Source organism: Lepidochelys kempii, chromosome 8 (assembly GCF_965140265.1).
Source record: "Lepidochelys kempii isolate rLepKem1 chromosome 8, rLepKem1.hap2, whole genome shotgun sequence".
NCBI lineage: Eukaryota > Metazoa > Chordata > Testudines > Cheloniidae > Lepidochelys > Lepidochelys kempii.
In genome coordinates, this window is record NC_133263.1 from 1508889 (window position 1) to 1536503 (window position 27615).

A 27615-nucleotide genomic window follows, 5' to 3' on the forward strand; every position below is an offset into this window, starting at 1 on the left:
CTGCCTCCAGGCCCAGCTACCCCTGCCCCACTGCCCCCCCAACCCAGCTTTCTCCCCGCCCCACTCCCCAACCCAGCTTTCTCCCTGCCCCACTGCCCCCCCAACCCAGCTCTCTCCCTGCCCCACTGCCCCCAGGCCCAGCTACCAGGTATCCCACCCCCAGGCTGAGTGCCACTTGTGCCAGCCCTCTGCTGGCCCCCCGCCCCGGGGGCAGGAGCAGCATGAGCCGCGCCCCGCGTCCTGCCCAGGGCTGCCTGCTCCGCCCGCCCCAGCGCCGCCCCAGCGTTACTGGATGCTGCCGACGTAGAGGTCCCCCTCGGCCGCCGTCACCACCTTGAAGACGCTGCTGAGGGTGTGGTTGGGCCCGTTGTCCTGGAGGAACACAACTTTGGAGATGGTGAAGGTGATGGCTCCCCGTGACTCCGTGTCGGCGTCCCTGGCCTGCGGCAGGAGACCGGGCATGTCACAGCCCCACCGGCACAGCCCCATGCGCCGGGCTGCACCCCCACAATGCCCCCAAGGGCAGCTCCCCCGGACCCGCAGCCTCCTCACCTTGACCACAGCCACCGGCAGATCCACGGGGGAGACCTCAGGGACCACAACTGCGAAGGAGACGGGGAGACGGCTCAGACACGGCCAGCGTGCAGCTCGGCTCCCAACGGCCCATGGCAGGCTGCCAGCTGCAGCCGCCCCTCTGCTGGAGCCCACCCCGCTCCCGCAAGCCGCCTGGGCAGCCCTGAGCTGGGCACAACCGGGCACCAGGGCAGCACCCGCGTCCTGCTCCACACCCCAGGCTCCCAGCCCTGACCCTGCTCCCAAGGCTCAGGGCCCTGCCAGCGCGCTCAGGAGATGCCCCGCTCGCTGGGCGCAGTGACCTGGCCTCGCACCCCCGCAGGGCCGCTCCAGCCTGGGGTCCCACGCACCCGGGGCGGGGTCTCACCGAAGGTGTCGTTGATACGCAGGAACTCCGGGCGGTTGTCGTTCACGTCACTGATCAGGATCCTCAGCGTTGCTGTGAAGGACACGGAAGTGAGAGCCCCCGTCACAGATCAGGGGTCTCTGCAGCACCCCGCCCTCCCCCAGTCACCAGGCGCCTCTCCCAGCCCCTCCCCACAGGACCTTCAAAACCTTCCTCCGTCCATGTGCACCGATCCCTGCTGCTGGGGCCAGGGCAGCCAGGATCACCCTGCACAGCCGGCTCCCGCCCCCCCGCCACAGCGCCCCCTATTCGGAGAGGCTGGGGCCAGAGTATTCGGGATCACCCCCCTCAGCCAGCACCCCGCCCCGCTCCCCACGGCGCCCCTGCTGGGAGAGGCCGGGACAGCCAGTGTCGCGCGGGGGCAGTGGGAGGCGAGGTCGCGGGGCCAGCCCCACCGTTGTTGCTGTAGGGGTTGCCCTCCTCGGTGCGCGTGTCCTCCACACGCAGGGTGATGGTCACCAGGTCGCACACCTCGTAGTCGATCTGCGAACTGTTGAGGAACACGGAGCCATTGGGCGCCAGGTAGAACCAGTCCTGGCACACGTGGCCCGCGCTCCCCGCGCCCTTGTAACAGGCCAGGCCCAGCTCCTGGAAGTGCAGGGAGTGGTTGGTGTCCAGGTCGGAGGCCTGCAGCGTGGTGAGCAGCCCCGGCTGGGCGTCCTCGGCCACGCTCACGTCCTGCAGCGAGGCTGGCTCCAGGGTGGGCGGCTCGTCGTTCACGTCCAGCACCTGCACGTACACCGTGGTGGACACCACGTTGAGGGCGTCGCCGGTGCCCGTGTTCTCCGCCCGCACAGTCAGGTTGAAGTGTGCCGGACCCAGCCGGTCATAGTCCAGCGCCACGTCCGGGTCCAGGGACAGGTTGCCCTGGTAGTGCCCCGGGCCCAGGCGGATAGAGCGCAGCAGGAAGCTGCTGGAGCTGCTGCCCAACTGGAAGGAGATTCGGTGATGGACCTCGGTATGGTCCGCGTCCTCCGCCTCCACGCTGCCCACGAAGGTGCCTGGGGACGGGGAAACCGGTGAGCGCCACCCCTGCCCTGCCCTGCCCAAACCCCCGCTGCCCCCTGCCCGCCCCTGCCCTGGCCAAACCCCCGCTGCCCCCTGCCCACCCCTGTCCTGGCCAAATCCCCACTACCCCCTGCCCGCCCCTGCCCTGCCGCTGGACTGCCCATGCCCACGCTGCCCTCTGCCTGCCCCTGCCATGCCCAAACCCCCGCTGCCCCCTGCCCGCCCCTGCCCTGGCCAAACCCCCGCTGCCCCCTGCCCACCCCTGCCCTGGCCAAACCCCTGCTGCCCCCTGCCCGCCCCTGCCCTGGCCAAACCCCCACTACCCCCTGCCCGCCCCTGCCCTGCCGCTGGACTGCCCACGCCCACGCTGCCCTCTGCCCGCCCCTGCCCTGGCCAAACCCCCACTACCCCCTGCCCGCCCCTGCCCTGCCGCTGGACTGCCCACGCTGCCCTCTGCCTGCCCCTGCCGTGCCCAAACCCTTGCTGCCCCCTGCCCGCCCCTGCCCTGCCGCTGGACCGCCCACACGCACGCTGCCCTCTGTCTGCCCCTGCCGTGCCCAAACCCTTGCTGCCCCCTGCCCGCCCCTGCCCTGCCGCTGGACCGCCCACACCCACGCTGCCCTCTGTCTGCCCCTGCCGTGCCCAAACCCCCGCTGCCCCCCTGCCCGCCCCTGCCCTGGCCAAACCCCCCCGCTGCCCCCTGCCCACCCCTGCCCTGGCCAAACCCCCACTACCCCCTGCCCGCCCCTGCCCTGCCGCTGGACTGCCACACGCCCACGCTGCCCTCTGCCTGCCCCTGCCGTGCCAAACCCCTTGCTGCTCCCTGCCCGCCCCGCCCTGCCTGCTGGACTGCCCGTGCCCCCACGCTGCCCCCTGCCCCGCCTGCCCTGCCACTGGACTGCCCACGCCCACGCTGCTCTCTGCCTGCCCGCTGCCGTGCCCAAACCCTTGCTGCTCCTGCCCGCCCCGCCCTGCTGCTGGACTGCCCGTGCCCCACCGCTGCCCCCTGCCCCGCCCCTGCCCTGCCCAAACCCCCCGCTGCCCCCTGCCTGCCCTGCCCTGCCACTGGACTGCCCACGCCCACGCTGCCCTCTGCTGCCCCTGCCGTGCCAAACCCTTGCTGCTCCCTCGCCGCCCCGCCCTGCTGCTGGACTGCCCGTGCCCCACGCTGCCCCCTGCCCGCCCCTGCCCTGCCCAAACCCACGCTGCCCCCTGCCCGCCCCTGCCCTGCCACTGGACTTGCCACGCCCACGCTGCCCTCTGCCTGCCCCTGCTGTGCCCAAACCCTTGCTGCCCCCTGCCTGCCCCGCCCTGCTGCTGGACTGCCCACGCCCACAGCTGCCCCCCTGCCACACCCTGCCCTGCGCGCTGTTCTGCCCGTGCCCCACGGCTGCCCCCTGCCCTGCCAAACCCCTGCTGCCCCCCTGCCCGCTCCTCGCCCTGCCGCTGTTCTGCCTGTGCCCCACACTGCCCCCTGCCCGCCCCCCCACCTCTCCCCACCCCGCCACTGGACTGACAGTGTCCAATGCCTCTCCACTCTGTCAGCCCTGCCCAGACCCCATTGGCCTGTTGTTGGGATTCAATGCTCCCCACAACTCCACACCCGGCCAGGTGGCCCCGTACCTGCCCGGCCCTCCCGCACAGAGAACGCATACGGTTTGTTGAGGAACACGGGCGCGTTGTCGTTCACGTCCTGCGGAGAGAAACGCAGGCCACTACTCTGGGCCCTGCACGGTGCCCAGCTGGGCGAGGGGCAGACCAGACGTGGAGGAGGGCAGACGTGTGCCCGCACTCAGCCCTGGGGCTGGGAAGGGGGAGCACAGCTTCCTGCCACAGCGAGGACACCAGGAATATTCTCATGGGCTCCCCTGCCCCAGGAGAAAGATTCGGGACAGGAGCCCTCTGCACCCCATCCAGCACAGCAGGAGCCCTGCCAAGCCCAGCCTGGCCCCCCCAGCACAGCCAGGAGCCCTGCCCACCCCAGCCTGCCCCCCCCCAGCACCGCACCCTCATCCCTCCCCACACAGCCGGGGAGCCCTGCCGGGGCCGGTTACCTCCACGGTGATGGTGACGTTGACGAGGGAGCTGAGCTGTGGCTCGCCCAGGTCATGCACCCGCACGGTCACCACCACCTTCCCCTGCAGCGCCCGCCCTAGGGCCTCGCGGTCCAGCACCCCCAGGCTGCGCAGCACCCCCGTGGCGGGGGTCGATGGTGAAGTTGGCGCTGAAGGCCCCGGGTTCCAGCTGGAAAGCGCAGGTGGCTGTTGCCGGTGCCTGGGCTCGTCGTTGTCCAAAGGCCTGGAAACAAGGCCGCCGGAGGGATCAGGGCCGGACTCAGGGCCCCCCATCACAGAGCTCCCCCCGCCCACCCCACAAGCCAGCAGCTCATGGTGCCTCATGCCCAGGAACCTGTCACCATCCTGCCCACCCCGCCCTGGCGCCGTTACGGAGCCAGGGAGCCCTGACCCTTGGCCTCCAGCGGGCAGGCAGCACTGCAGGCGAGAGGGGGCAGGGGCTCCCCACAGCCCCTGGAAAGCCCCAGCGCCGGTTAAAGGAGCCTCATTAGACGGCCCAGCTGAAGGGGCCGGCTGGAAGGTGCCAAGGCCGGCTGGTCCCCTGGAGAAGTGGGGCAAGGGGCATCGGCCCCCAGGGCTCAGCGCCACCTGGATCTGGACGCTGATGTTCTCCTGCCCCTCGTTGACGAAGACGTTGTAGGAACCGCTGACGACCGGAGGCGTTGTCGTTGGCGTCCTGCAGGGTGATCTCGAGGTAGGTGGAGCCGGTCATGCCCCCCCCATCCAGGGCCTGCAGGGTGGCGTAATAGACCGAGCGGGTCTCGCAGTCCAGCAAGCTGCCGTTGTGCACCAGCACCTCCCCGCTGCTGGCATTCACCGCAAAGAATGTCCAGGCTGCGGGACACAGGGTGACCAGGTCTCTGGTTTTCGACCAGAACACCTGCTCCAAGAGGGACCCTGGCGGGTCTGGCCAGCACCGCCGACCGGGCCGTTAAACGTCCAGTCGGCAGCGCTGCAGGGCTAAGCCAGGCTAGACCCTACCTGTCGTGGCTCCGCGCTGTACCCCGAAGCGGGTCCAGCTCCTAGGCGGGGAGGGCCACAGGGCTCCGCACGCTGCCCCACCCCAAGCACCGGCTCCGCACTCACCCTGGCCAGGAACCGCGGACAATGGGAGCTGCGAGGGCAGTGCCTGAGGGCGAGAGCAGCGCGCAGAGCCGCCTGCTGTGACTTCACCGAGGAGCCGGACCTGCTGGCTGCTTCTGGGGTGCAGCGCGGTGCCAGGATAGGCAGGGCAGCCTTACCCCGCTGCACCGCTGACCAGGAGCTGCCAGAGGGAAGCCATGCCCCAACCCCGAGCCCTAACCCTCTGCCCCATCCCGGAGCCCCCTCCCACACCCTGAACCCCTCTGCCCCACCCCCAGCCTGGAGCCCCCTCCTGCACCCCACACCCCTCATCCCCAGCCCCACCCCAGAGCCTGCACCCCCCAGCCAGAGCCATCACCCACCTGCGCCTCAACCCCCTGCCCCAACCTAGAGCCCCCTCCAGCACTCTGAACCCCTCATTTCTGGCCCCACCCTGGAGCCTGCACCCCCAGTTAGAGCACACCCCCCCTTCCAACCCTCTGCCCACCAGCTTAGAGCCCCTCCCGCACCCCAACCCCCTGCCCCAGCCCTGTGAAAGTGAGTGAGGGTTTGGGGAGAGCGAGGCACCGAGGGAGGGGGAATGTAGTGAGCGGGGCAGGGCCTCGAGGAAGAGGAGGGGCTAGGATGTTTGGTTTTGTGTGATTAGAAAGTTGGCAACCCTAGCGGGACGGATGGACAGACAGACCTGTCCGTTCTCGGCACGCCAGGCTGGAGGCAGGCGGGGTCCCTGGAGACCGCCAGGCACAGTCCCACCAGCCCCTCTGGAGCCGGCCAGGACCTCCCCATGGCAGTGAGGGGCACGGCAGGGTACGTACATGGTCTCGGGCAGCAGCCTGTAGGTGATCCTGCCAAAGTCGGCGCTGTCCGGGTCAGTGGCCTGCAAAAGCCAGAAGGGCGCACTGATCACAGCAGCAGCGGGGCTCAACCCCTGGGGGGCCATCGGGGGGGCTGGACCCCAGCCAGAGCCCCCAGTGCCTGCCCCAACCCCTGAGTGCCACGGCCCCCGCGGGCTCCCTCACCGTGATGTTGCTGGAGATGACGGTGCCCGCCGGGCTGTTCTCCAGCACTTGCAGCCTGTACGTGCTCTGCCGAACCTGGGGCTGTGGTCGTTGATGTCGAGGCAGCTGGATGGTCACTGTGGCAATGGAGCAGCAGTTCCCCGGGGTTCCCAGTGTCGTTGGCAATGATCTGTGGGACAGGGAAGGGACCACGTCACCCCCAAACCCACCGAGCCCCCTACCCCGGGGAAGGGGCTGCGTCCCCCCCAACCCACTGAGCCCCCCCTCCCCTGGGGAAGGGACTGCGTCCCCCCAAAACCTGCCGAGTCCCCCTCCCCTGGGGAAGGACTGCGTCCCCTGCAAAACCTGCCGAGCACCCCCCATACTCAGTGGAAGGGACCGCGTCTGCCCATCCCCACTCCTCACCCTGCTGACCCCATGAGCCATCTTGGGGGCTGCCTGCCACTGAGCTCAGGGGCATGAGGCTGGAGCTGCCCTGCCCACGCCGGGTGCCGCGCCCGACCCAAGGAGCGGGGATGGCAGGTCCCAGCCCCCTGGGGCTCTGGGCTCGGAGCCAGGCCGGTTGATGCGAGCGGGCGCCGGGCTCAGAGCCCAGGCGGGACGGCAATTCGGTCGAATGTTGCCCAGGCACAAAGGAGGATCGTCGGGCAGCCCCGAGGGAGTGGGGCGGCATCTCCCCACCTCCCAGCCCCACGGGACCCAGCTCCTTGGCACGCTGGAGACAGCCTGCCCCCCCGGATCGGCAGCTGGCTGGGCCCAACGCTGGCCCAGCCTGGCTCCGGGGCCTGTCCCCTTGCACCCTCCGGGGCTCTCACCTCCACAGTCATCACGTGAGCCCGCTCGTAATCCACGGTGCTGGGGGTCCTTCACCAGGACCTGCACCGCCCCCGTGCCCGTGAGCCTCGAGGGGGAGACGGAGAAGGAGGCGGCGTCCGGGCCCTGCAGCCGCAGCTCAAAGGCACCATTGGAGCCCTGCCGGAGAGAGGAGGGCGAGAAACCCGGCAGCTGGGGGCCTGCTCCACACCGGCCAGACACCACGGGGCAGCAACTGGGTGGGGCACTGGTCCCGATCCTGACCTGTGGCCCCCACTACCCCAGCCCTGCTGATCCCCTCGATCCTCCCAGTCCTGACCCCCAGCCCTGCCGACGGCCCTGATCCTGAGCCCCAGGCCCCACTATCCCAGCCCTGCTCCTGAGCCCCAGCCCCACTATTCCAGCCCTGCTGATCCCCCCGATCCTGACCCAGCCCTGCCAATCCCCTTGATCCTCCCGATCCTGAACCCAGCCCTGCCGATGGCCCCAATCCTGAGCCCCAATCCCCGCTATCCCAGCCCTGCTGATCCCCCAATCCTGACCCCAGCCCTACCAATCCCCCCGATTCTGACCCCAGCCCTGCCAATCCTCCCAATCCTGACTCTAGCCCTGCCGATCCCCTCTATCCTCCTGATCCTGGACCCCAGCCCTGCCGATGGCCCTGATCCTGAGCCCCAGTCCCCGCTATCCCAGCCCTGCTGATCCCCCCAATCCTGACCCCCAGTCCTGCTGGTGGCCCCAATCCTGACCCCCAGTCCCCGCTCTACGAGCCTGGCCGATGCCCCTCTATCCCACTGCACAGGGTGGTGGATGCCTGGGGCAGGGGGCAGCCCAGCAGTGCCCACCTTGTCAGGGTCGTGGGCCACAATGCGGAGACCATCCACTGGGCACCCTGGTGGAGGAATGCTCTTGGAGGGAGCCCCTGAAGCTGCTCTGGGGGCTGGCTGTGAAGTCGCAGGCGGGGAGCTCGCACTCGTAGAACTGGGGCGTGTTGTCGTTTACATCGGTCACCTGGATGGTCACCGTGGCACTGGCCTGAGCCACCTGCCCGTAGACGTCCAGCTTCTCCTCCTGCACCTGGGGGCGGAGAGGACAGGCCAGGTCAGGCTGGGGCAGCAGAGGGGTGAGGGGTTGGGGGAAGGGAGGATGGGATGGATCAGACGGGGGGGGGCAGGGGCACTGGGGAGAAGGGGAGGGGATGGGTCAGGCTGGGGCAGCAGAGGGGTGAGGGGTTGGGGGAAGGGAGGATGGGATGGATCAGACGGGGGGGCAGGGGCACTGGGGAGAAGGGGAGGGGATGGGTCAGGTGGGGGCAGCAGAGGGGTGAGGGGTTGGGGGAAGGGAGGATGGGATGGATCAGACGGGGGGGCAGGGGCACTGGGGAGAAGGGGAGGGGATGGGTCAGGTGGGGGCAGCAGAGGGGTGAGGGGTTGGGGGAAGGGAGGATGGGATGGGTCAGGCGGGGGGGCAGGAGCACTGGGGAGAAGGGGAGGGGATGGGTCAGGCTGGGGCAGCAGAGGGGTGAGGGGTCGGGGGAAGGGAGGATGGGATGGATCAGACGGGGGGGGGCAGGGGCACTGGGGAGAAGGGGAGGGGATGGGTCAGGTGGGGGCAGCAGAGGGGTGAGGGGTTGGGGGAAGGGAGGATGGGATGGGTCAGATGGGGGGGCAGGGGCACTGGGGAGAAGGGGAGGGGATGGGTCAGGTGGGGGCAGCAGAGGGGTGAGGGGTTGGGGGAAGGGAGGATGGGATGGGTCAGGCGGGGGGGGCAGGGGCACTGGGGAGAAGGGGAGGGGATGGGTCAGGTGGGGGCAGCAGAGGGGTGAGGGGTTGGGGGAAGGGAGGATGGGATGGGTCAGACGGGGGGGCAGGGGCACTGGGGAGAAGGGGAGGGGATGGGTCAGGTGGGGGCAGCAGAGGGGTGAGGGGTCGGGGGAAGGGAGGATGGGATGGGTCAGGCGGGGGGGGCAGGGGCACTGGGGAGAAGGGGAGGGGATGGGTCAGGTGGGGGCAGCAGAGGGGTGAGGGGTCAGGGGAAGGGAGGATCGGATGCGTCAGGTGGGGGCCGGGGCACCGGCCGAGATGGGTCAGGTGGGGGGCCAAGGGCACCGGGGGGGACGGGTCAGGCCGGGGGCCAGGGGTACCGGAGGGGAATGGGTCAGATGGGAGGCCAGGGGCACCAGGGGAAGCGGGAGGGGACGGGTCAGGCAGGGGTACCGAGGAGAGGAGCGGGGGGGGGGAGAGGGGGAGGGGATGGGGCGGGGGGGGGGACCGGGGAGAGGGGGAGGGGATGGGGCGGGGGGGGGCAGGGCTCTCACAGCTGCCTGCTACTCACCAGCACCTCCAGGAGCATCTCCTCGCTGGGCAGCCGCTCTCGGTCCAGGGCGCTGCGCACCGTGATGGTGCCCAGGGCGAGGTGGATGGCAAACGGCACGCTGGCATCTGAGGACGAGGGCAGAGGAGGGCTGAGGGCGGGGAATGGGGAAGAGCCAGCGGGCGCCGGCATGGGGCCCTGGCCAGCGCCCCTTGCGAGACACGGCCCCAGCACTCAGGGACCTTCCCCCGGGGGATGGCGCCCACTGAGTCCGTGGGGGCCTCAGCACCCGCCGCCCCAGCCCCGTAGCCCTGATCCCAGCCCGGTTTGAGCCCCGCCTCGGCTCCCCGCTCCCGCAGCTGTGACCTGGCGCGTGGGTCCCAGTGCCGCTGGGGTTTGGCTGAGCTGCCCCTGCCGTGACGGAGAGCAGGATGCCGTTACCCCGTGTGCCAGGGCGCGACACCCGGAGCGGGAAGCCAGGCCCAGCCCCGGGGGCAGGAGACGCCGCAGGGCGGGTTCGCTGGGCCTCCAAATCCCCCACCTCTCCCGCCAGGGCCTCCCCTCGCACCAGCCCAGGAAACAGGTAGGTTGGCCTGATTGTGCACCCTTGGGTCCGTGATTCCTGTGAGTGCAGCCGAACTAGGCCCCCAGGCGAACGGCGCCCTGAGCTCCCCAGTGCCCCGGCATGGCAGCTCTCCCACCGCTCCGGAGCCACCCAGCCCCTGGCATGGAGAGGGGACGGGGCCCTTTGCTGCTGCACAGGGCTGGGCCCCAGCTCATGCCCCAACGGCCATCCTGCCCTCACCCCAAACTCAGCCCCTCGGAGTGACTCCCCCAGCCCCCCAACCTGCCCCCCACCTCAGCCCCTCGGGTGACTGCCCCAGCCCCCCAACCTGCCCCCCACCTCAGCCCCTCAGGTGAATGTCTCAGCCCCCCCAACCTGCCCCCCCAAACTCAGCCTCTTGGCGTGACTGCCCCAACCCCCCAACCTGCCCCCCAAACTCAGCCCCTCAGAGTGACTTCCCCAGCTCCCCAACCTGCCCCCCACCTCAGCTCCTTGGGTGACTGCCCTAGCCCCCACAACGTGCCCCCGCAAACTCAGCCTCTTGGGGTGTGACAAAGTGGGACTGTTCTTAATGTTTCCTCTGAATAGTGTGGGGGGTGCCTCAGTTTCCCCTAGGCAGTTCGTAAGTATCTAGGGGGTGGGGTAAGGGTGTATGATCATTGCAGAGCCCTAGAGGGCAGGTGTGGGCAGGGGTCTGGACACAGAGAATGGCCGACACCCTGTTTCCTGGCCACTGGTGGCCTGGGCCCTTCCCCCCTGCAAGGTGAGAGCTAAAGGGTTGGAGAACAAAGGAATCCGGTGACCTCCTGGCCCGGGAAAGGGACAAAGCCCAGAGGAGGGGGGGCTGGAGGGAGTTTCAGTTTGGGGCTGGCTGGGGACGAGGAGTGAAGGGCAGACGGGGTTGTCTGGCTCCCTGCCCCCCAAAATGGACCCGGCTGAGGGGTCCTGTTCTCTGCACCTACAAGCTCTGTTTTAGACCATGTTCCTGTCGGCTAATAAACCTTCTGTTTTACTGGCTGGCTGAGAGTCACGTCTGACTGCGGAGTTGGGGGGCAGGACCCTCTGCCCCCCCCAGGACCCCGCCTGGGCAGACTCGCTGTGGGAAGCGCAGGGAGGGGCAGAGGAGGCTGAAGGCTCCGAGGTCAGACCCAGGAAGGTGGAAGCCGGGTGAGCTGTGTGTCCTGCAGACAGGCTGCCCCCGAGAGGAGACTTCCCCAGAGTCCTGCCTGGCTTCGTGGGGAGCAGTTCCAGAGCATCGCCCGGGGACTCCGGGACACTGCCCCAGCCCCCCAACCTGCCTCTCACCTCAGCCCCTCGGGTGACTGCCCCAGCCCCCCCAACCTGCCCCCTCAAACTCAGCCTCGTGGGGTGACTGCCCCAGTGCTCCAACTCTCCCCATGCACCCCAAATTCCCACACGTGTTGGCATGAGCACCCCGGGGAGGGAGCTGAATGGAGCCCCACATGGCCCTGGCCTGCCCCACTCCCTGCCCCTCAGCATCACTCACTTAGGAGGCTGTAGTTGAGGGCGTAGTTCACACCCTTGTCTCTGTCGATGGCGGACACAGTCAGCACCGGGGTCCCCTGGAACGAGGAGCCTGGTGAGGGCGGGGCCCGCTGCAGCACCCCATGCCGGCTTTGCTACCACCATCCTCCTCTGCCCAGCTCACCCACTCCCCACAGCCAGGGCTGTGCTCGGCGGGGCAGGTTCCTGGCACGGAGCGCAGGGCTGGATCGTACCGGGGAGCGGGTCTCAGCCTCTCCCTCCCTGCGCCCCAGGGCATCGAATGGGGGTTTCAGGGTGTCCCTGCTCAGCACAGGACCCCCCCAAGGGGGGCCAGCGTGAGACCCCAGGCCCCTGCCCCGCCTCGCTGCCCATGGCAGACACCCCCTGCTCCCCACAGCGTGCTCGGGCCCAAGGCATGATGGGGGCTGTAGTCTCCATGGGCCCCGTCTGCCTAGGGCAGACAAGCATCGCTGACACCTGCCAATCAAGGGCAGCCCCACGGGGGGCTCTGGGTGTCAGCCGGGGGACCCCCTGACCTCACTGTGCTCCGTGGTAACACGCGGTGATGTCAGGAGCACCCAGGCTCTGGCTGGGGGGGGAGGGCCTTGGGGCGGAGCAGGCGGCAGTCGCCCCTTACCAGGGGGCAGTTCTCGGGCACCGACCCCACGTAGGGCTCGTTCAGGAACTGCGGGGCCAGGTCCGGCTCGTCCACCACGTTCACAGACAGGTAGGCGACAGAGCTCAGATAGGTGCAGTTCTCCACGCAGCCCACGCCGTCCTGGGGAGTAGAGACCCTGTGAGATCCCAGCGCCCACAGCCCCCCGGTGCCCCCTGCCACTCTGCGCCCCAGTCCTATTCCCTCCAGCCCCGCCATGCCCCCTGCCACCCTGTGCCCCCCCATTCCCTCCAGCCACCCTGTACCACCCCCTATTCCCTCCAGCCCCCCTGGGCCCACTGCCACCCTGTGCCCCACCCCTATTCCCTCCAGCCCCGCCATGCCCCCTGCCACCCTGCGCCCCCCCTATTCCCTCCAGCCCCCCCATGTCCCCTGCCACCCTGCAACCCCCATTCCCTCTAGCCACCCTGTACCACCCCCTATTCCCTCCAGCCCCCCTGGGCCCACTGCCACCCTGCGCCCCCCCTATTCCCTCCAGCCCCCCCATGCCCCCTGCCACCCTGCAACCCCCATTCCCTCCAGCCCCCCCACGGCTGGCCCCGCCGTCCTGGGCAGCAGAGACCCTGTGAGATCCCAGCGCCCACAGCCCCCCGGTGCCCCCTGCCACCCAGCCCTATTCCCTCCAGCCCCGCCATGCCCCCTGCCACCCTGTGCCCCACTCCTATTCCCTCCAGCCCCCCATGTCCCCTGCCACCCTGCGCCCCCCCATTCCCTCCAGCCCCCCACGGCTGCCCCGCCGTCCTGGGCAGCAGAGACCCTGTGAGATCCCAGCGCCCCCTGCCCCCGGGCTGGCCCACCGTGGCGTGGATGCGGAGCTGGTAGTAGGTGCTCTGGTTGTTGTAGCTGAGGGAGCCGTTCAGCACCACGGTCCCGTTCTGCAGGACGTAGAACAGCTGGTGATTCTTGGCGTCGTCGGGGGTCACCTGGGGGAGGGGGAGCAGGAGAGTGGCCGTGCGTGAGCCTGGGACGACACTGCGCCAGGGGCTGCATTTTAACCCCCCCCCGTGCAGAGCGCCGTGGGACTCGCTGAGGGAGGGACAGAGATGGGGGACCCTCGAAAGGAGGGGAGTCGCTCCCTATCCACAGAGAGCCCACGCCCTGCCGCGGCCACCAGGGAGCAGCCAGCCGGAGCCCCCTGCACCCCGTGCTGTTCCCAGCAGCTCCCGGGCTGCCCCCCAAGCTCTGCCAACAGCCTCTGCCAGGCAGTGAGTGCCAGCTGCCTGCCCCCGGCCAAGGTGGGGCTGGGGCAGAGCTAACCCACGTGTTCCCCACACTCCTGGGCTTTCCAGGGCGCTGGACACCTCCTCAGTGGGAGTCCTGCCCCTCACCCCCTCCAGCCGTAGGCCCCCCACACCCCCTCCAGCCACAGCCCCCGCCAGCCCCTCCAGCCACAGCCCCCGCCAGCCCCTCCAGCCATAGGCCCCCCAGCACCCCCTCCAGCCATAACCCCCGCACCCCCTCCAGCCACAGCCCCCGCCAGCCCCTCCAGCCATAACCCCCCTCACCCCCTCCAGCCGTAGGCCCCCCACACCCCCTCCAGCCATAGCCCCCGCCAGCCCCTCCAGCCACAGCCCCCGCCAGCCCCTCCAGCCATAGGCCCCCCAGCACCCCCTCCAGCCATAACCCCCGCACCCCCTCCAGCCACAGCCCCCTCCAGCCCCAACCCCCGCACCCCCTCCTGCCTTAGCCCCCTCCAGCCCTTCCAGCCATAACCCCCGCACCCCCTCCAGCCGTAGGCCCCCCACACCCCCTCCAGCCGTAGGCCCCCCACACCCCTTCCAGCCGTAGGCCCCCCAGCCCTGCCCCAGCGCTGCTGCAGCACATTTCCCAGAACCCCCTTCACGCCTCCGCGTCTCCACCGCAGGCTGCTGCCCCCCACCCCCTGCCCTCCACACATGCCCCACCTCTCGGGCCCCACAGGCCACCTGCTCTTTTGCACCAGCTGCCCCCAAGCGTGGTGGAGGCCAGCACGGGTCGATGCTGCTCTCTAGCGGCTGCCGGCAGAGTTGGCAGTGCCCGGCTGGCGAGTCTCCCTGGTGTGGGTTGCCAGAGCAGCCTGGACCTGGCCTGGGGGCTGGCGGACTGGGGCAGACATCCGCCCTGGGGGGTGCCAGGCCCCGCTGCTGCCCGAGGACGGGGCAGGTGGCGAGAGCTGCCTGTCACATCTGCTGGGCAGCGTCTCCCTGGGGAGAGGCCTCGGGCCAGACCCTTGTCCCTCTCTGAGACCCACCCCACGCTGGGCAGCCACAAGCAGGGTCCTGTCCCTGCCCCCTCTCGCCCCACTCAAGTGCCACCATTGCCCTCTCCTCGGGCGTGGGGGGCTCGCAGTGGGCCCCGCATGCAGCTCCTGAGGCCAGCCCTCCCCAGGCTGCTGGCTCCCCGGCGTGCGGCTCAGCTGGGGCCCGGGGCCCAGCGCCGGGCTGAGGAGCCTTGGGCACCCCCCCCGCCCCCAGCCTGCAGCAGGCTGTTATCAGCCACCAGCCGCAGGGGTCCCCGGCCGCAAAACCAGCCCACCCGCCCTGGGCCCCGCAAAGCCGGCTCCCCGCCCCAGCACTCACCGACACGATCTCATACCGCACCCTGCCGGCGTTGCCCGAGTCGGCATCCGTGGCCAGCACTCTGTAGATGGAGCTGCCTATCGGCCAGGTCTGAAACACAGGACATGGGTGGGACTGGCCCGGGAGGGGCCTGTAGGTCTGGGGCAGCGCCTGGCAGCCAGGAAGTTGGCGCCCAGCCCTGGGCACTCCCAGCGGACAGAGCTGGGTCGCTCGCAGCAGCAGCTCTGGAGCCGGATGCACCACCCAGGGGATCAGGGTGCGGTGCCCGGAGCTGGCAGGTCTGGGGGAACCCGAGACACTGGGGACCCATCGCCCTGCGTACCGCAGCCCTGGCGTTTCCCCACTGTGCCTGACCTGGGGAGGCGGGACAGTGACAGCCCCCCCAGCCTGGCTCAGGAGCCCCCCATTCGGAGCACGCTGGCAGCCCTGCCGGCCCCGGGGCAGCCCCAGAGCAGCCAAGGCGTCTGGCCTGACGCCAACGCACCGAGGGCCCCACTGCCCTCACTTCGCCCCGAGGTCGCCAGCCCAGCGAGCCCGCAGGTCCCTCCTAGCATTCACTGCTCCATCGCCATGCCAGACGCCATGCCAGGCTGCCTGCTGGCACCCGCCCAGCGCCCTGCAGAGGAGAGCGGCTGCCCATCCTGTTCTGGCCGGCATGGGGCAGCCAATGCCAGGTGTGCTGGCTCTTTGGGGCAGTCGCTGGCTCCCTGGTGGGGCCTGCTCCCTGGGGGGGCTGGATCCTGGTGGGAGCAGCTTCTCAGGGCGGGGGCAGGCTCCTCGGGGCGGGGGCCGGCTCCTCAGGGCGGGGGCTGGCTCCGAGAGCCGCGGCTCCGTCCCATGGGAGGCCGGGTGGCTGAGGAAAAGCAGGGCCAGGATGTGACGAAGTGGGCCTGTTCTTAATGTTTCCTCTGAATATTGTGGGGGTGCCTCAGTTTCCCCTATGCAGTTCTTAAGTATCTAGGGGGTGGGGTAAGGGTGTATGATCATTGCACAGCCCTAGAGGGCAGGTGTGTGCAGGGGTCTGGACACAGAGAATGGCCGACACCCTGTTTCCTGGCAACTGATGGCCTGGGCCCTTCCCCCCCTGCAAGGTGAAAGCTGAAGGGTTGGAGAACAAAGGAATCAGGTGACCTCCTGGCCTGGGAAAGGGACAAAGCCCAGAGGAGGAGGGGCTGGAGGGAGTTTCAGTTTTGGGGCTGGCTGGGACATGGAGTGAAGGGCAGACGTGGTTGTCTGGCTCACTGGCCCCAAAATGGACCCAGCTGAGGGGTCCCGTTCTCTGCACCTGCAAGCTCTGTTTTAGACCATGTTCCTGTCGTCTAACAAACCTTCTGTTTTACTGGCTGGCTGAGAGTCCCGTCTGACTGCAAAGTTGGGGTGCCGGACCCTCTGGCTTCCTCAGGAGCCCCGCCTGAGCGGACTGGCTGGGGGAAGCGCACGGAGGGGCAGAGGATGCTGAATGCTCCGAGGTCAGGCCCAGGAAGGTGGAAGCTGTGTGAGCTGTGTGTCCTGAAGACAGGCTGCTCACAGAAAGGCGACTGCCCCAGAGTCCTGACTGGCTTCATGGGGAGCAGTTCCAGAGCATCGCCCAGGGACTCCGTGACAACTGGTGGCAGCGGTGGGATGTACTGCACCCCGTGGATGGCGCTTCCTGCAGTAAGTGACTGGGGAGCAGTAACACGAAGGGGGATCGCCGAGGACCAGGCCTGCTGAAGGCTCAGAGAGGAGCGGTTTCGGGGGGCGGTTAACCCCTGGGAGTGTGTGACCAGCGAGAAGGACTGTGCAGTAATGGGGTCCCCCTGGGGACTGCAGTGAGCAGTCTCAGGGGCGGAGGAGCCTGCAGCTTGGCGCGGGGAGAGAGAAGGACTTTTGCAGTAACAGGGTTCCCCTGGGGATTGCAGCAAGCAGTCCAAGGGGCGGAGGAGTCTGCAGCTCGACCCTGGCAAAGAGGTGGTGACCTCGAGAAGGGCTGGCACACTAGGGGTTCTCCCTGGAAACCGTGGGGAGCTGAGAACACACGGGCCTCTGAGTCCACAACAACTTGGGAAGAGCGGAGTGACGGCCTGTCCCCGTCTCCTTAAGAAGGACATTGTAACCCTGTGCAGAAAGAGAGGGTTGAGCGTTGGAAAGTTCACCAAAGCACAGTTAATCGTGCAGCTGGAGGAGGATGACCGCTCTAAGGAACAGATTCCTGACCCCAAATGGGGCTATAGCAGGATCTGGGAGCAGCTGGAGTGGGAGCCAGGCATCGCCAAGACTCCTGTCCCCGACCAGACGGGGGTCTTCACGATCGGGTTCCCCATCGGGGGATCGAGACGGACGGGATTGGAGCTGAGTCCGAGAGAGCAAGAGGACTGTGAGAGACAGCGAGAGCCCGAGAAAGAGCTGCAGAAGCAGCAGCAGCATGAACTGGCAGTGGGGGAGCGGAGAGGCCTAGGGGACCTCCCCGGGGTGAGTGGGGATAGACCCCGGGGGGCCAGTTCCGCAGGGAACCTCAAGAGTAAATTGCTGCCCCTAGTTAAGGGGGGCGGGGTGGATGCCCACCTCACTGCCTTTGAGCAGGCTGGCGATTTGAACCAAGGGGACCCTGCGGAAAAGCCCCGGTGTCTAGCTCCCTTGCTGGGTCCCAAGGCCACAGACTCCATCAGCCAGATGGGTGGGGAGGTGGACAGGCTCCCACTCCTGACCCCAACCTATATGTCTGTGTGGAGTTGCCTGGGGCCAGGCCCCTCGGACCCCCAGTGGGAGCGGAAGGTGATGGTCAATGGGGAGACATTCCTGGGGTGGCGAGATCCTGGGACAGAGAGAACTGGTGTCAGACCCTGGGTGGTGCAGCCTCAGATGCTGAGGGGCGCTGTGAGCTGGGTGAGGGTCCCAGGGACGAAGCCCCTCGCCTTCCCTATGGCCCAGATCCCTGTGCAGACCCAGGAGGAGTGGGGCTGGCTGGTCGTTGGGGTGCCCCAGGACACCAGCTGCGAGACCCTGTTGTGGGGTGACTGTGTCTCTTTGGGACAGGATCCAGGCCCTGTTCCTGTAACTGCCAAGGGCTTGAATTTGAATCCAGGGAACCAATCGGCGGAGAGGGAAATGGTCAGTGAAAATGCAGATGACCTGGCTGGCAGCAGGGAGGAGCCGTTAGGCTCAGGCTACCTGCCTGCCTGTAACCAGACCCCTGGGGCTGGGTGGGACAGAGAGATGCTCCCTGCCCCCTTGCACACAAGAGTGGGGACTCTCGCTGGCTCTGATGCATTGAGGAAAGCAGTGGCCTGCCCCCACTGGGACAGCAAGGGCAGTGCTGAGCTGAGACCCCAGCTGAGTGGGGGGAGACACAGGCAGGGCAGGGGATCTGTGGGGAGTGGCAAGGTGCTTGGTAAGGAAAGTTTGGATGAGCCTAGGCAGCCTTGTGATCTGATGGCTGTGTCCAGTCAGCAGGGTGCAAAGGCGAGGGGAGTGGAAGATGAGAGTCCCGGGACCTTACCTGTTAGCTGGGTGGAGAATTGGGACAGTGAAGGAAATGGGTCTCTGTCTGTCAGGGGTATTGACTTGCCTATGGAGGGAGCTACCCTGGTCTCCAAGCAGTTGTCTGTGACCAGCCTTGTGTGCTGGGACAAAGGGAATGAGATCCCAACCTGTGTGTCTGGTAAAGGAGAAAGTGTGTCCGGCTCTTCTTGGTCTGTGGAGCAGACAGAAGGGGCCTTTCAGCCTGTGATGGTTGAGGGTCCTGCAGTTGTCTCAGAGCTGGTTCTGGACTCAGCTAAAGCCCAGGAAGGGAAGGGTCCTAAGTTTCTGTCTGCTCGGGAGAATGGCCCTGTAACTAGGTCGCATCCAGTTAGGGTCTATGTAAAATCCCCGAGACCAGACAATTCTGGTGCTTGTATTTTGCCTGTTGCTAGTGTGTTGTTGGAAAGGGTGGAGCAACTCTGTCTAATCAGGGTGAGATCCTAGCCAGGGCACAAGGAGAGCATGAAGGTGTGTGATTGTGTTACCTACTGAGGGTGTGGAAACCTGTAGCAAGAAGGAAAAGATTCCTGAACTTGTGTGTGGCAAAGGGAAGGAGAATGCTTCTAACCTTTTATCTAGGAAGTCTGTAAGTTTGCCTGAAAGGGGATTGTGTAGGAATCCGCCTGATGGGCCAGAGGTGATTCTGGATGTAAGGGAGACCCAGAAAGAGTCTGTTGTTGCTCAGGAAAGTGTTCCCCTAGAGCAAGCCCTAGGTAAAGAGGGTAAGAGCAGAATTTCTGGGAGGGGTGAACTGTTGCATAGAAAAGCCCTTGGGAAAGGAATCCTCATGGAGTCTTTGCAAGCAGTTTACTGCAACTGAAGGGTGTGAAAGTGATTTAATCAAGAAAGTTTCAGTTCCTAACAGCCAGAAATGTTCTGTTGTGAATGGATCCACTGACTTTCCTGTTGAAAGATCCAGTGTGGATAGCTTTGAGAAGGTCTCAGATGGAGTGAAAGCTGTTAAGAAAGGTATACCGTCCTATAACCAAGTGGCTGTGTTTGGCCAGCTTGTTGGGGAGCCAAGGTTGTGGAGAAAGGGATGTCTCCATGCTAGTTCTGTAAGTGAACAGTATGTGGCCCAGGTCAAGATGGGGGCCCTTAACCAAGAGAGCCCGAATTGCAGCCCTCCAGACTGGAGCTCTTGGAGAAAACCCAATCCCAGTTTGACCCCCTGGGGTTTTGGGGTGGCCAAAGGGCATGGGCTGCAGAAACCTTCCCACATGCAGCCTGCTAGTGCTATCGACCACCCCCGACCTAAGGGAGGGCGTGAAACTGGAAGGACCTGGTGTAACTCCTACCAAGGAATGGGAGAGATGCTGGGGCATCCATGGGAACATTGGTGGCTTCGAACTTCCCCAGGTCACCGGGTAAAGTGACCCCGCTCAGTTCGATCTCGAAGGGGGGAGAGATGTGACGAAGTGGGCCTGTTCTTAATGTTTCCTCTGAATATTGTGGGGGTGCCTCAGTTTCCCCTATGCAGTTCTTAAGTATCTAGGGGGTGGGGTAAGGGTGTATGATCATTGCACAGCCCTAGAGGGCAGGTGTGTGCAGGGGTCTGGACACAGAGAATGGCCGACACCCTGTTTCCTGGCAACTGATGGCCTGGGCCCTTCCCCCCCTGCAAGGTGAAAGCTGAAGGGTTGGAGAACAAAGGAATCAGGTGACCTCCTGGCCTGGGAAAGGGACAAAGCCCAGAGGAGGAGGGGCTGGAGGGAGTTTCAGTTTTGGGGCTGGCTGGGACATGGAGTGAAGGGCAGACGTGGTTGTCTGGCTCACTGGCCCCAAAATGGACCCAGCTGAGGGGTCCCGTTCTCTGCACCTGCAAGCTCTGTTTTAGACCATGTTCCTGTCGTCTAACAAACCTTCTGTTTTACTGGCTGGCTGAGAGTCCCGTCTGACTGCAAAGTTGGGGTGCCGGACCCTCTGGCTTCCTCAGGAGCCCCGCCTGAGCGGACTGGCTGGGGGAAGCGCACGGAGGGGCAGAGGATGCTGAATGCTCCGAGGTCAGGCCCAGGAAGGTGGAAGCTGTGTGAGCTGTGTGTCCTGAAGACAGGCTGCTCACAGAAAGGCGACTGCCCCAGAGTCCTGACTGGCTTCATGGGGAGCAGTTCCAGAGCATCGCCCAGGGACTCCGTGACACAGGCTCTGCCGCGCTGCCCCACGGGAGGTTGCCTGGCCGGCGGGGGAGCAGAGCCGGGCCGCGTGGGGAGCCTGCGGGGTTGCAGCGAGGGTCAGGGAAGGCCTGGCTGGGCTCGGTACCTCTGAGAGGTCGGTGATGTAGGGCTGGTTCTGGAAGATGGGGGGGTTGTCGTTCCGGTCCTCCACAATGATGGCCAGCTTCCCGGAGACCTGCAGGAGCAGAGGTGCCTGCTCAGGGCCAGGGGCTGGGGGCCCCGGCCCAGCCGCGACGGGCGCTGCTCCAGGCACGCTGGGGACGCAGTGTCTCAGGCTCCAGGCACAGCGCGGGTCCAACCAGCCCCCGCAGATGCCACCAGGAACCACTGGCTTATGCCAGGGCTGGACGAGACCCGTCCAGACCAGCTGCTGCCACGTCCGTCCCCAAAGAGCTGCCAACACAACGCACCCGCCCATGGGTGCATAACCTGCCCACACCCCACGGGCCCAGCCGCATACCTGCTGCCCCACTGCCCCCAGGCACGGCCCCTGCCAGCCCCCTGCCCTGCCCCACTGCCAGCCCCCCGCCCTGCCCCAGGCCTGGCCCCTGCCAGCCCCCCGCCCTGCCCCACTGCCAGCCCCCTGCCCTGCCCCAGTCCCCCCAGGCACAGCCCCTGCCAGCCCCCTGCCCTGCCCCAGTCCCCCCAGGCACGGCCCCTGCCAGCCCCCTGCCCTGCCCCACTGCCAGCCCCCCGCTCTGCCCCAGTCCCCCCCAGGCACAGCCCCTGCCAGCCCCCCGCCCTGCCCCACTGCCAGCCCCCAGCCCTGCCCCAATCCCCCCAGGCACAGCCCCTGCCAGCCCCCTGCCCTGCCCCAGTCCCCCCAGGCACGGCCCCTGCCAGCCCCCTGCCCTGCCCCACTGCCAGCCCCCCGCTCTGCCCCAGTCCCCCCCAGGCACAGCCCCTGCCAGCCCCCCGCCCTGCCCCACTGCCAGCCCCCAGCCCTGCCCCAATCCCCCCCCAGGCCTGGCCCCTGCCAGCCTCCTGCCCTGCCCCACTGCCAGCCCCCCACCGTGCCCCAGTCCCCCCCAGGCCTGGCCCCTGCCAGCCCCCCGCCCTGCCCCAGTCCCCCCAGGCACGGCCCCTGCCAGCCCCCTGCCCGCTCCCTCACCTCGGTGTTGATCTGGTCTGTCACTGTGATAATGACGCTGAGTTTGGCTTTCTCCTGTAAGGAAACATAAAGGGGGGGTGCTTTGCTCAAGGGATGCCCAACCCCCCCCCCAGCCCCCCTTCCCCGTTCCCATTGACTTGCCCCATATTTCACTTCAACGCCTCCCAGGGCAACTCATTGGGACCAAAGTGAGCTGCGCTCCCCAGAGATCCCCTCCCTGCAAACATGGGGGAAACAGCAGTGCCCCTCACTCCCGACCTACAGCCCCCAGCTACCCCAGCCTGGGACTCCTTTCTCGTCTGCTCCCGTTGCTGTGGAGGGGCTGCAGAATCAGCTCCCCAGCCCCTGCCAGGCCCTGCCCCCCGTCCCAGTGCTCCCCAGGGGAGCTGCTCTGGGGCTCCCTCCAGCACCCCGCTCAGAGGGCAGAGGCTGGGGAGTGGCCTGGAGCTCCACCAGGGAGCTGCCCTTCCCCAGGGAGGCTCCTGGTGCTGCTGCCAAGGACCTGCCAAGGACGCCCTCTCCCCCATGGGATCCAAGAGCGCCAGGCCCCACGGGGATGGGAGTCCTACGGCTGCTGCCTGGCCCTGCCTGGGAGAGGGGCTTCAGGGAGCAGGCCTGGTGCCATCTGGGCTGCACAAGGGCAGAGTGGCTGCGACGATCACCTGCTGCCCTGGCTCTGGTCTCTATTGTCTCCGTGCCCAGCAGCCCCGGCTCCCCCCTCACCTCACGGTCCAGAGAGGCCACCAGCAGCACCTCGCCCGTCGTGCTGTTGACCTTGAAATAGAAAGCGTCCTGCCCGCTCATGCCATAGTGTAACTGGTCGCCATCGGCGTCCACAGCCGTCAGCCGGAAGGCACTGGTTCCTGTGGGGGGGAGGGGGAGACGTCTTGGCTGGGGCAGGGCCGGCGCCTCCGAGGGCCAGCTGCTGCAGCCCCAGCTCTGACCAGAAGCTCGTCACAGCCTGGGCAGCTCATCCAAGTGGAGATGGAGAGATCAGTGCAGGCCGTAAGGCCCTTCCCAGGGAGAAAATCCCGGGGCCTAAAGGGCTCTTGGATCGAGCAGAGAAAGGCTGTGCAAGATCCAGCGGCGGGAAGCTGAAGCCAGATGAAGTGGGAATTTTCTGTCATGTTTTATGAATCCTGTGTGTGCCTCAGTTTCCCATATATTGTGCATGGCTACGGGCGGGGTGGGGGGGGAAGGAGGACAGTTTGTTCTCAGGGAGGCTAAGAGACATAGGTGGGCATGTCACCTGCTGTCTGAGCCAGGGTGGGGCATTGAAAAGGCCAACCCCATATCAATGGAGCATCCAAGAAGACAATGGCAAACCCAGTCGCCAAGTCTCTGGGCTCCCCTAAGGACTCCCTGTGCTGTGCCCGCTGCCTGCCCAACCCCAGCGCTGGGTGAGTGTCGCTGCAAACGCTGGGCGAGGGGCATTGCCCCCGCGGAGGGGACACGTCTCTCCCGGCGGCGTCTGGCTCAGCTGGACTCGCTGGGCAGAGCTCCCGGGGGGAGCCGGGGGCTGGAGCCCAGAGGAGGCGGTGGAGTCCGAGGAGGCGGTGAGGCCGCGGGGCCCACCCTGGAGGAAGCCTGAGCCCCCTCGGGGGTCTGGCCCACTGCAGGGGTCCTCCAGAGGCTGTTCCAAACTGGGGGGTAGCACTAGGACCCCTGACTTGTTCCAATGAGACATAAGGCAGCTGTCCCCAGTGCGGGTGATTCACCCCCCGGGCGGGGGTGGGTTCTCCATCTCCTGACAGCCCACCGGGGGCCAAGCCGGAGACTGGGCGCCGTACAGGAAGCGGGTGGGGCTGTCAGGAGCTCAGCGTGGGCATCAGTGGTGCTGTCTGGCCCGAACCCTGTGACTGGTTCTTTGCACCACCCCGGCCTGGCCCTCCCGCCTCCGCACCGCACTCACCCACGGGCAGGTCCTCGGGCACAGAGACGATGCTCATGTTGAACCTCGGGGCCGTGTTCCCTGAGACTGCAAGGGAGACGTTGGCCCTGCGTTAACCCCTGCGTTGAGCTGTTCAGAGCTCCCCTTGCCCTGCTTCCAGGGTACTGCCCGCCCGGGGGTGCCAGCCCAGCCCCTGCCATGGCTCTCCCTGAGCAGCTGGCTCTGAGCTGCTCCCCAGGCCGCTGGGCGGTCCTTGGGGGTTACTGCTTGGCCCCCTGCCCAGAGCAGGGCACTCAGTTCCCAGTGCTGGCAGCTGCTCCAGGTCTCCTAGGTTGCCTGCCACAGGGGTAGGCACCTGCCCTGGGGAACCTGACCCTCAGTGCCCAGCCCCAGGGGGATCACAGCCCCCTACCCCACCCCACTCCGTCCTCGCCCCCCATGTGTGCCGTGCCCCCCTCCCGCCAGCCAGGGAGTGAAATCCTTACCCGCCACCGAGAGCAAGGGCAGCAGCAGCAGCGGGCGCCAGGCCATCCTGCCAAGGGGACCTGCTGGCATGTCGGGAGGGGGAACACAGAGCTTCAGCGAGAGGCTCCCTGCTCCTCTTGCCCCTCCTGGAACAGCATCTCCTGGCCCCAAGGGCTGAACTGGAGCTCCTGGGACATGACCCGCCCCCCGCTGCCCCCCAGCCAGACCTCCCAGCAGTTCACACGCCAGAGCCCCGGGGCCGCGTGCGCTTGGGTGGGTCCCGCTGGCAGGGGCAGAGTGTGGCCAGGGGAGGGCACCTGGAGGGGGCAGGGCAGTGGAGGGGGGGGGGACCCCAAGGCAGCTGGGTCTCCAATGCCCAGCACACCCCGCGCCTCCGGGACCCCAGGCGGCACTCACGGCGCTGGGGAGAGAGGGCCCATCCCCCAGAGCGAGCAGGCCGGGGCCCGATCCTGCCCTCACTCCCAGGCTGGGACGTTTGAGCCCGTGGAGGAGGCGGGTGAGAGGAGATCCCGCAGCTCCACTTGGTCAGTCCAAGCACCGGCCCCACCACGCCCAGAGGCTCCCGCTGCCCCTCCTGCAGGGCGATGAGCTCCAGCCCCAGCTGCTCACGCAGGGCGGGTGCATAGGACGGGGGGGACACACCCAGCCTGTCTGTGGGGGGCTTAGGAGGGGCTCCCAGGGGCCTGGCTGGCCCGGGGGGTCTAGGGTGGGACGACAGCAGAGAGGAATCATGCTGAAGATCCAGACTCTGTGCGGGGCCCACCAGGCTGTCCCCCTGGGAAGGTTGGGCGCCCCGTCGCTCGGGCCTAGACGGCGCCCTGCAGAATCCACAGCAAGGGGCAATCCTGTCCCGGACCCCAAGGACCCCTGCATCCCTGCTTCCCGGGGTGCTGCTTTGTGACGTGACCAGGCCCGGCCCAGCCGTCTCGGCTCCCCCATCCCAGCGCACAACCCTGCCGCTGGCAGGACCTCAAGCGCGGCCCTGCCCTGTGCCCCCTACCTGCACCCTGGGGCTCGCTCGGGGATGCTCCCCGCTGGTGCTGCGGCTCTGAGACCACAACAGACCTTTGTCTCCTGCTGTAATTGGGCTGATCAATCATTAACTGCAATTAGTTGGTCACAAAACCATCTCTCGCCTTCCTGCTTCCTTGAGCCCCTCCTCCCCACTGCTCTGGGGCAGGGTGCCAGTAGCAGGCCCGTGGGCTCTGCTTGGAGCTGGGGGGAGACCTAGGCAGGGGTGGCTCCTTGGTGCTGCCAGCTGGGGCGTTAGGAGCTCCCGCTACTCCCCCTGTTGGGCTCGGGAGCATCTGCCCACAGCTCTGTCGTGCTGGGCCCCTGCTGCCCGGTCGTCCCAACTCCTCCCACCCTGCCGGGTGCCCAAGAGCTGCCCCACTGCCCTGCCATCCAGCTTTGACTCCCAGGGCCCTCTGAGCAGGGCCGGGCAGCAGGCAGTGCCAGGGTTGCCAGGGGGTGGGCAGATTGGCACTCTGGCCACATTCAGGCCCTGCCCATGAGTGGAGGGGGGTGACCCTACACTCACAAGGAGCCGCTGGGCCCATGCAGCATGACACTGGACGGCTGCACTGCGCAGAGCCCAGGACCCAGGAGTCCGAGGGAGCCTGAGCGAAGCGGGATGAGTGCCAGGAGGTCAGACTACTTGATCTCATGCCCCCCCTCTGGCCTTGACCTCTAGGAATCAGGATACAGCAGCTAAAGCATGGGTCTGGGAGCCAGGATGCCAGGGTCCTCTTCCCGGCTCTGACTGGCTACGCGGCCTTGGGTGAGTCCCTGCCCCTCAGTCATCGTCTGTATGGTGGGGTGGTGATTCTGCCCCGTCCCCCGGGGTAAATTCATTCCTGGGCGGGCACAGCTTCTCGAGAGTCCACTGCAGCCCTTCCAGGCATGGAGCCCCATGGAGAGACGCTGGTCTCCCGAGGGGGATGGAAGGAAGCAGCCGATGGGTGGGAGTGGAATAAGAGGCGGTTCTGCCCCCAGTTTCGTGTCTTACCCCAGGATCCTGGCCCGTCCACACTCACATCCTGCTGTCTGGGAGCCCTGCAGAGCTCGGGGCCCCTGCCCCCCATCCTGCCCCTTGGCAGGGGCTAAGGAGCCCCTCCCCTGGCGCAGCAGGGCCCCAGAGCTCACCCCGCACCACAGCACTGAACCGCTCCAGGGAGTCACGTGGCCTACTTCCAGGTCGCAGGGACAAGGGGGGATTGTGTGGCTCCTCTCAAGCGGAAGATGGGTTGGCGTAAAGGCACGGGGAGCGAGTGGGGCCGGAAATGGGGCCAGCCACCTGTGGGGTGCAGTGTTGTTGGGGGGCAGCGAGCGCAGAGAGCCCTGTGCCGCCACCCAGCCTGGCTGGAATGGGGCACCCTGACGGGTGGGAATGGGACAGTCTGGGAGCAGGAAGTTCAGAGCCACCCAGATCAACAGGGCCCCTCCAGGCATGCTGGAGGGTGGCAATGCCTGGCAGCCAGGTTCCCCGGCATGGCAGCGCCTGTTTGTGGGCTCGGCAGCTCTGGCCAGGGCCCTGAGAGCTCAGGGAAATCCCATTGCTAGCCCCTCTGGGGGCAGCCAACCCCTAGCCTGGGGCCCAGGCTCTGAGAGGAGGGAGCTGCTCCCTTTACCTCAATGGGACGGTCACTCTGAGCCCACATGACGACGGCCCATGGCAGTGGTTACCTATTGCACCCCATATTCTCCCAGGGGGTTGCCTCCCCTCCAGCCCCAGCCCACATCCCTGACAGCCCCGTTCCCAGTGCCGCAGCCTCCAGCGCCCCGACAGCTTCAAAGGCCCCGTTAGGGGTTTTCAAGACAACCCCGTGCAGCACACTGGCAGTGCAAGAGCCAAGTGACCCCCAGAGGCTGGGGACCCCAGGGATGTCGCAGGTTTGGGGTGAGCGATACCACCCCCAAAGGCTGACTGTGCCCCAGCCCAGCCACCTGGCCACAGCATACACGGGGCCTTGGTGATAACTCCCCATGGCAGCCCCATGGAGCCTCCAGCACCCCCGTCCCTCCTGCTTCCCAGCCAGAAACAGGCCGGGGCAGCTTCCCCAGGCTCCCCCACCTCTGACAACAGACCAGGAAGCCAGGAGCAGCCAGCACCCTCCAGAGGCGTGCTAGGGAGCCCCCACCCCTCCCCCCGGGCCAGCCCCAGTCACTCACACCTGCCCCTGAGTCCCGCCTCTGGGAATGGTCATTGCCAGGTGCTGGCCTGACCCCTTTCCTTCCCCCTCCCCCACCACGTCTCTGGGCATCCTGGCACAGGCTCTTCCAGCCCCCCCTCAGCTCCCAGGGGGAAGATATCAGAGGGAATGACCCAAATGCAGCCAGAAGGCCTCCGCTCTCATTTGGGCACCATATTAAGAGCGAGATTTCCCCGCGTGCCCAGCTCTGCTGTGACACTGATGGATGCACCTGAGAGCACCACACCTTGTGGACCTGGCATGGACCCACCTAGCGTCCTCCCTGGGCTCTGCTGCTGGGGAGGAGGGCATGCACTCTGCCCCTTCAGAGCCCGGCCCGCCCTGTGCCATCCCAGGTTATTTTCTGACGTTATCACCATAGTTTGGAAACCAACCAACTAGCCAATCAATAAACAAGAGAGTGGAGACGTCAGGGTGTCCAAAGGGCACGGGGATGCAGAAGGAATCCCCACCCTGGGCAATAGGCTGCCCCAGGAAGGGCAGGGCGGCCAACAGAGGCTGTGGGCCAGAGTCGGTGTCTGACTTCAGCACCAAGAGCCCCCTCTGACTTGCTGCAGGGTCCTGGGGCCAGGCCAGGCCACATTCCTTGGGGATCCGCAGCCCATAACATGGGAAGCGGCCACCCCATTCGAGGGCTGTGGGTGC

General features: G+C 67.1%; 1 protein-coding gene across 1 annotated transcript in view; it reads right to left on the reverse strand.

Moving 5' to 3' along the window:
• The window catches only part of CDHR2 (cadherin related family member 2), a 41724-nt gene extending 16851 nt beyond the window's left edge, over positions 1 to 24873 (reverse strand). Inside the window, 31 exon segments of the mRNA XM_073358074.1 lie at positions 290 to 441; positions 553 to 602; positions 941 to 1012; positions 1375 to 1980; positions 3611 to 3680; positions 4042 to 4191; positions 4193 to 4237; positions 4239 to 4285; positions 4416 to 4719; positions 4721 to 4885; positions 4887 to 4896; positions 5961 to 6022; positions 6165 to 6232; positions 6235 to 6265; positions 6267 to 6308; positions 6310 to 6333; positions 6980 to 7024; positions 7026 to 7136; positions 7823 to 7855; positions 7857 to 8054; positions 9312 to 9418; positions 11363 to 11438; positions 11999 to 12139; positions 12835 to 12960; positions 14596 to 14685; positions 20356 to 20445; positions 21382 to 21435; positions 22105 to 22244; positions 23294 to 23359; positions 23758 to 23820; positions 24759 to 24873. Of these exon segments, the coding sequence (XP_073214175.1) occupies positions 290 to 441; positions 553 to 602; positions 941 to 1012; positions 1375 to 1980; positions 3611 to 3680; positions 4042 to 4191; positions 4193 to 4237; positions 4239 to 4285; positions 4416 to 4719; positions 4721 to 4885; positions 4887 to 4896; positions 5961 to 6022; positions 6165 to 6232; positions 6235 to 6265; positions 6267 to 6308; positions 6310 to 6333; positions 6980 to 7024; positions 7026 to 7136; positions 7823 to 7855; positions 7857 to 8054; positions 9312 to 9418; positions 11363 to 11438; positions 11999 to 12139; positions 12835 to 12960; positions 14596 to 14685; positions 20356 to 20445; positions 21382 to 21435; positions 22105 to 22244; positions 23294 to 23359; positions 23758 to 23820; positions 24759 to 24858 (3338 nt within the window). The 5' untranslated portion in view covers positions 24859 to 24873.
• Positions 24874 to 27615: the final 2742 nt, after the last annotated feature.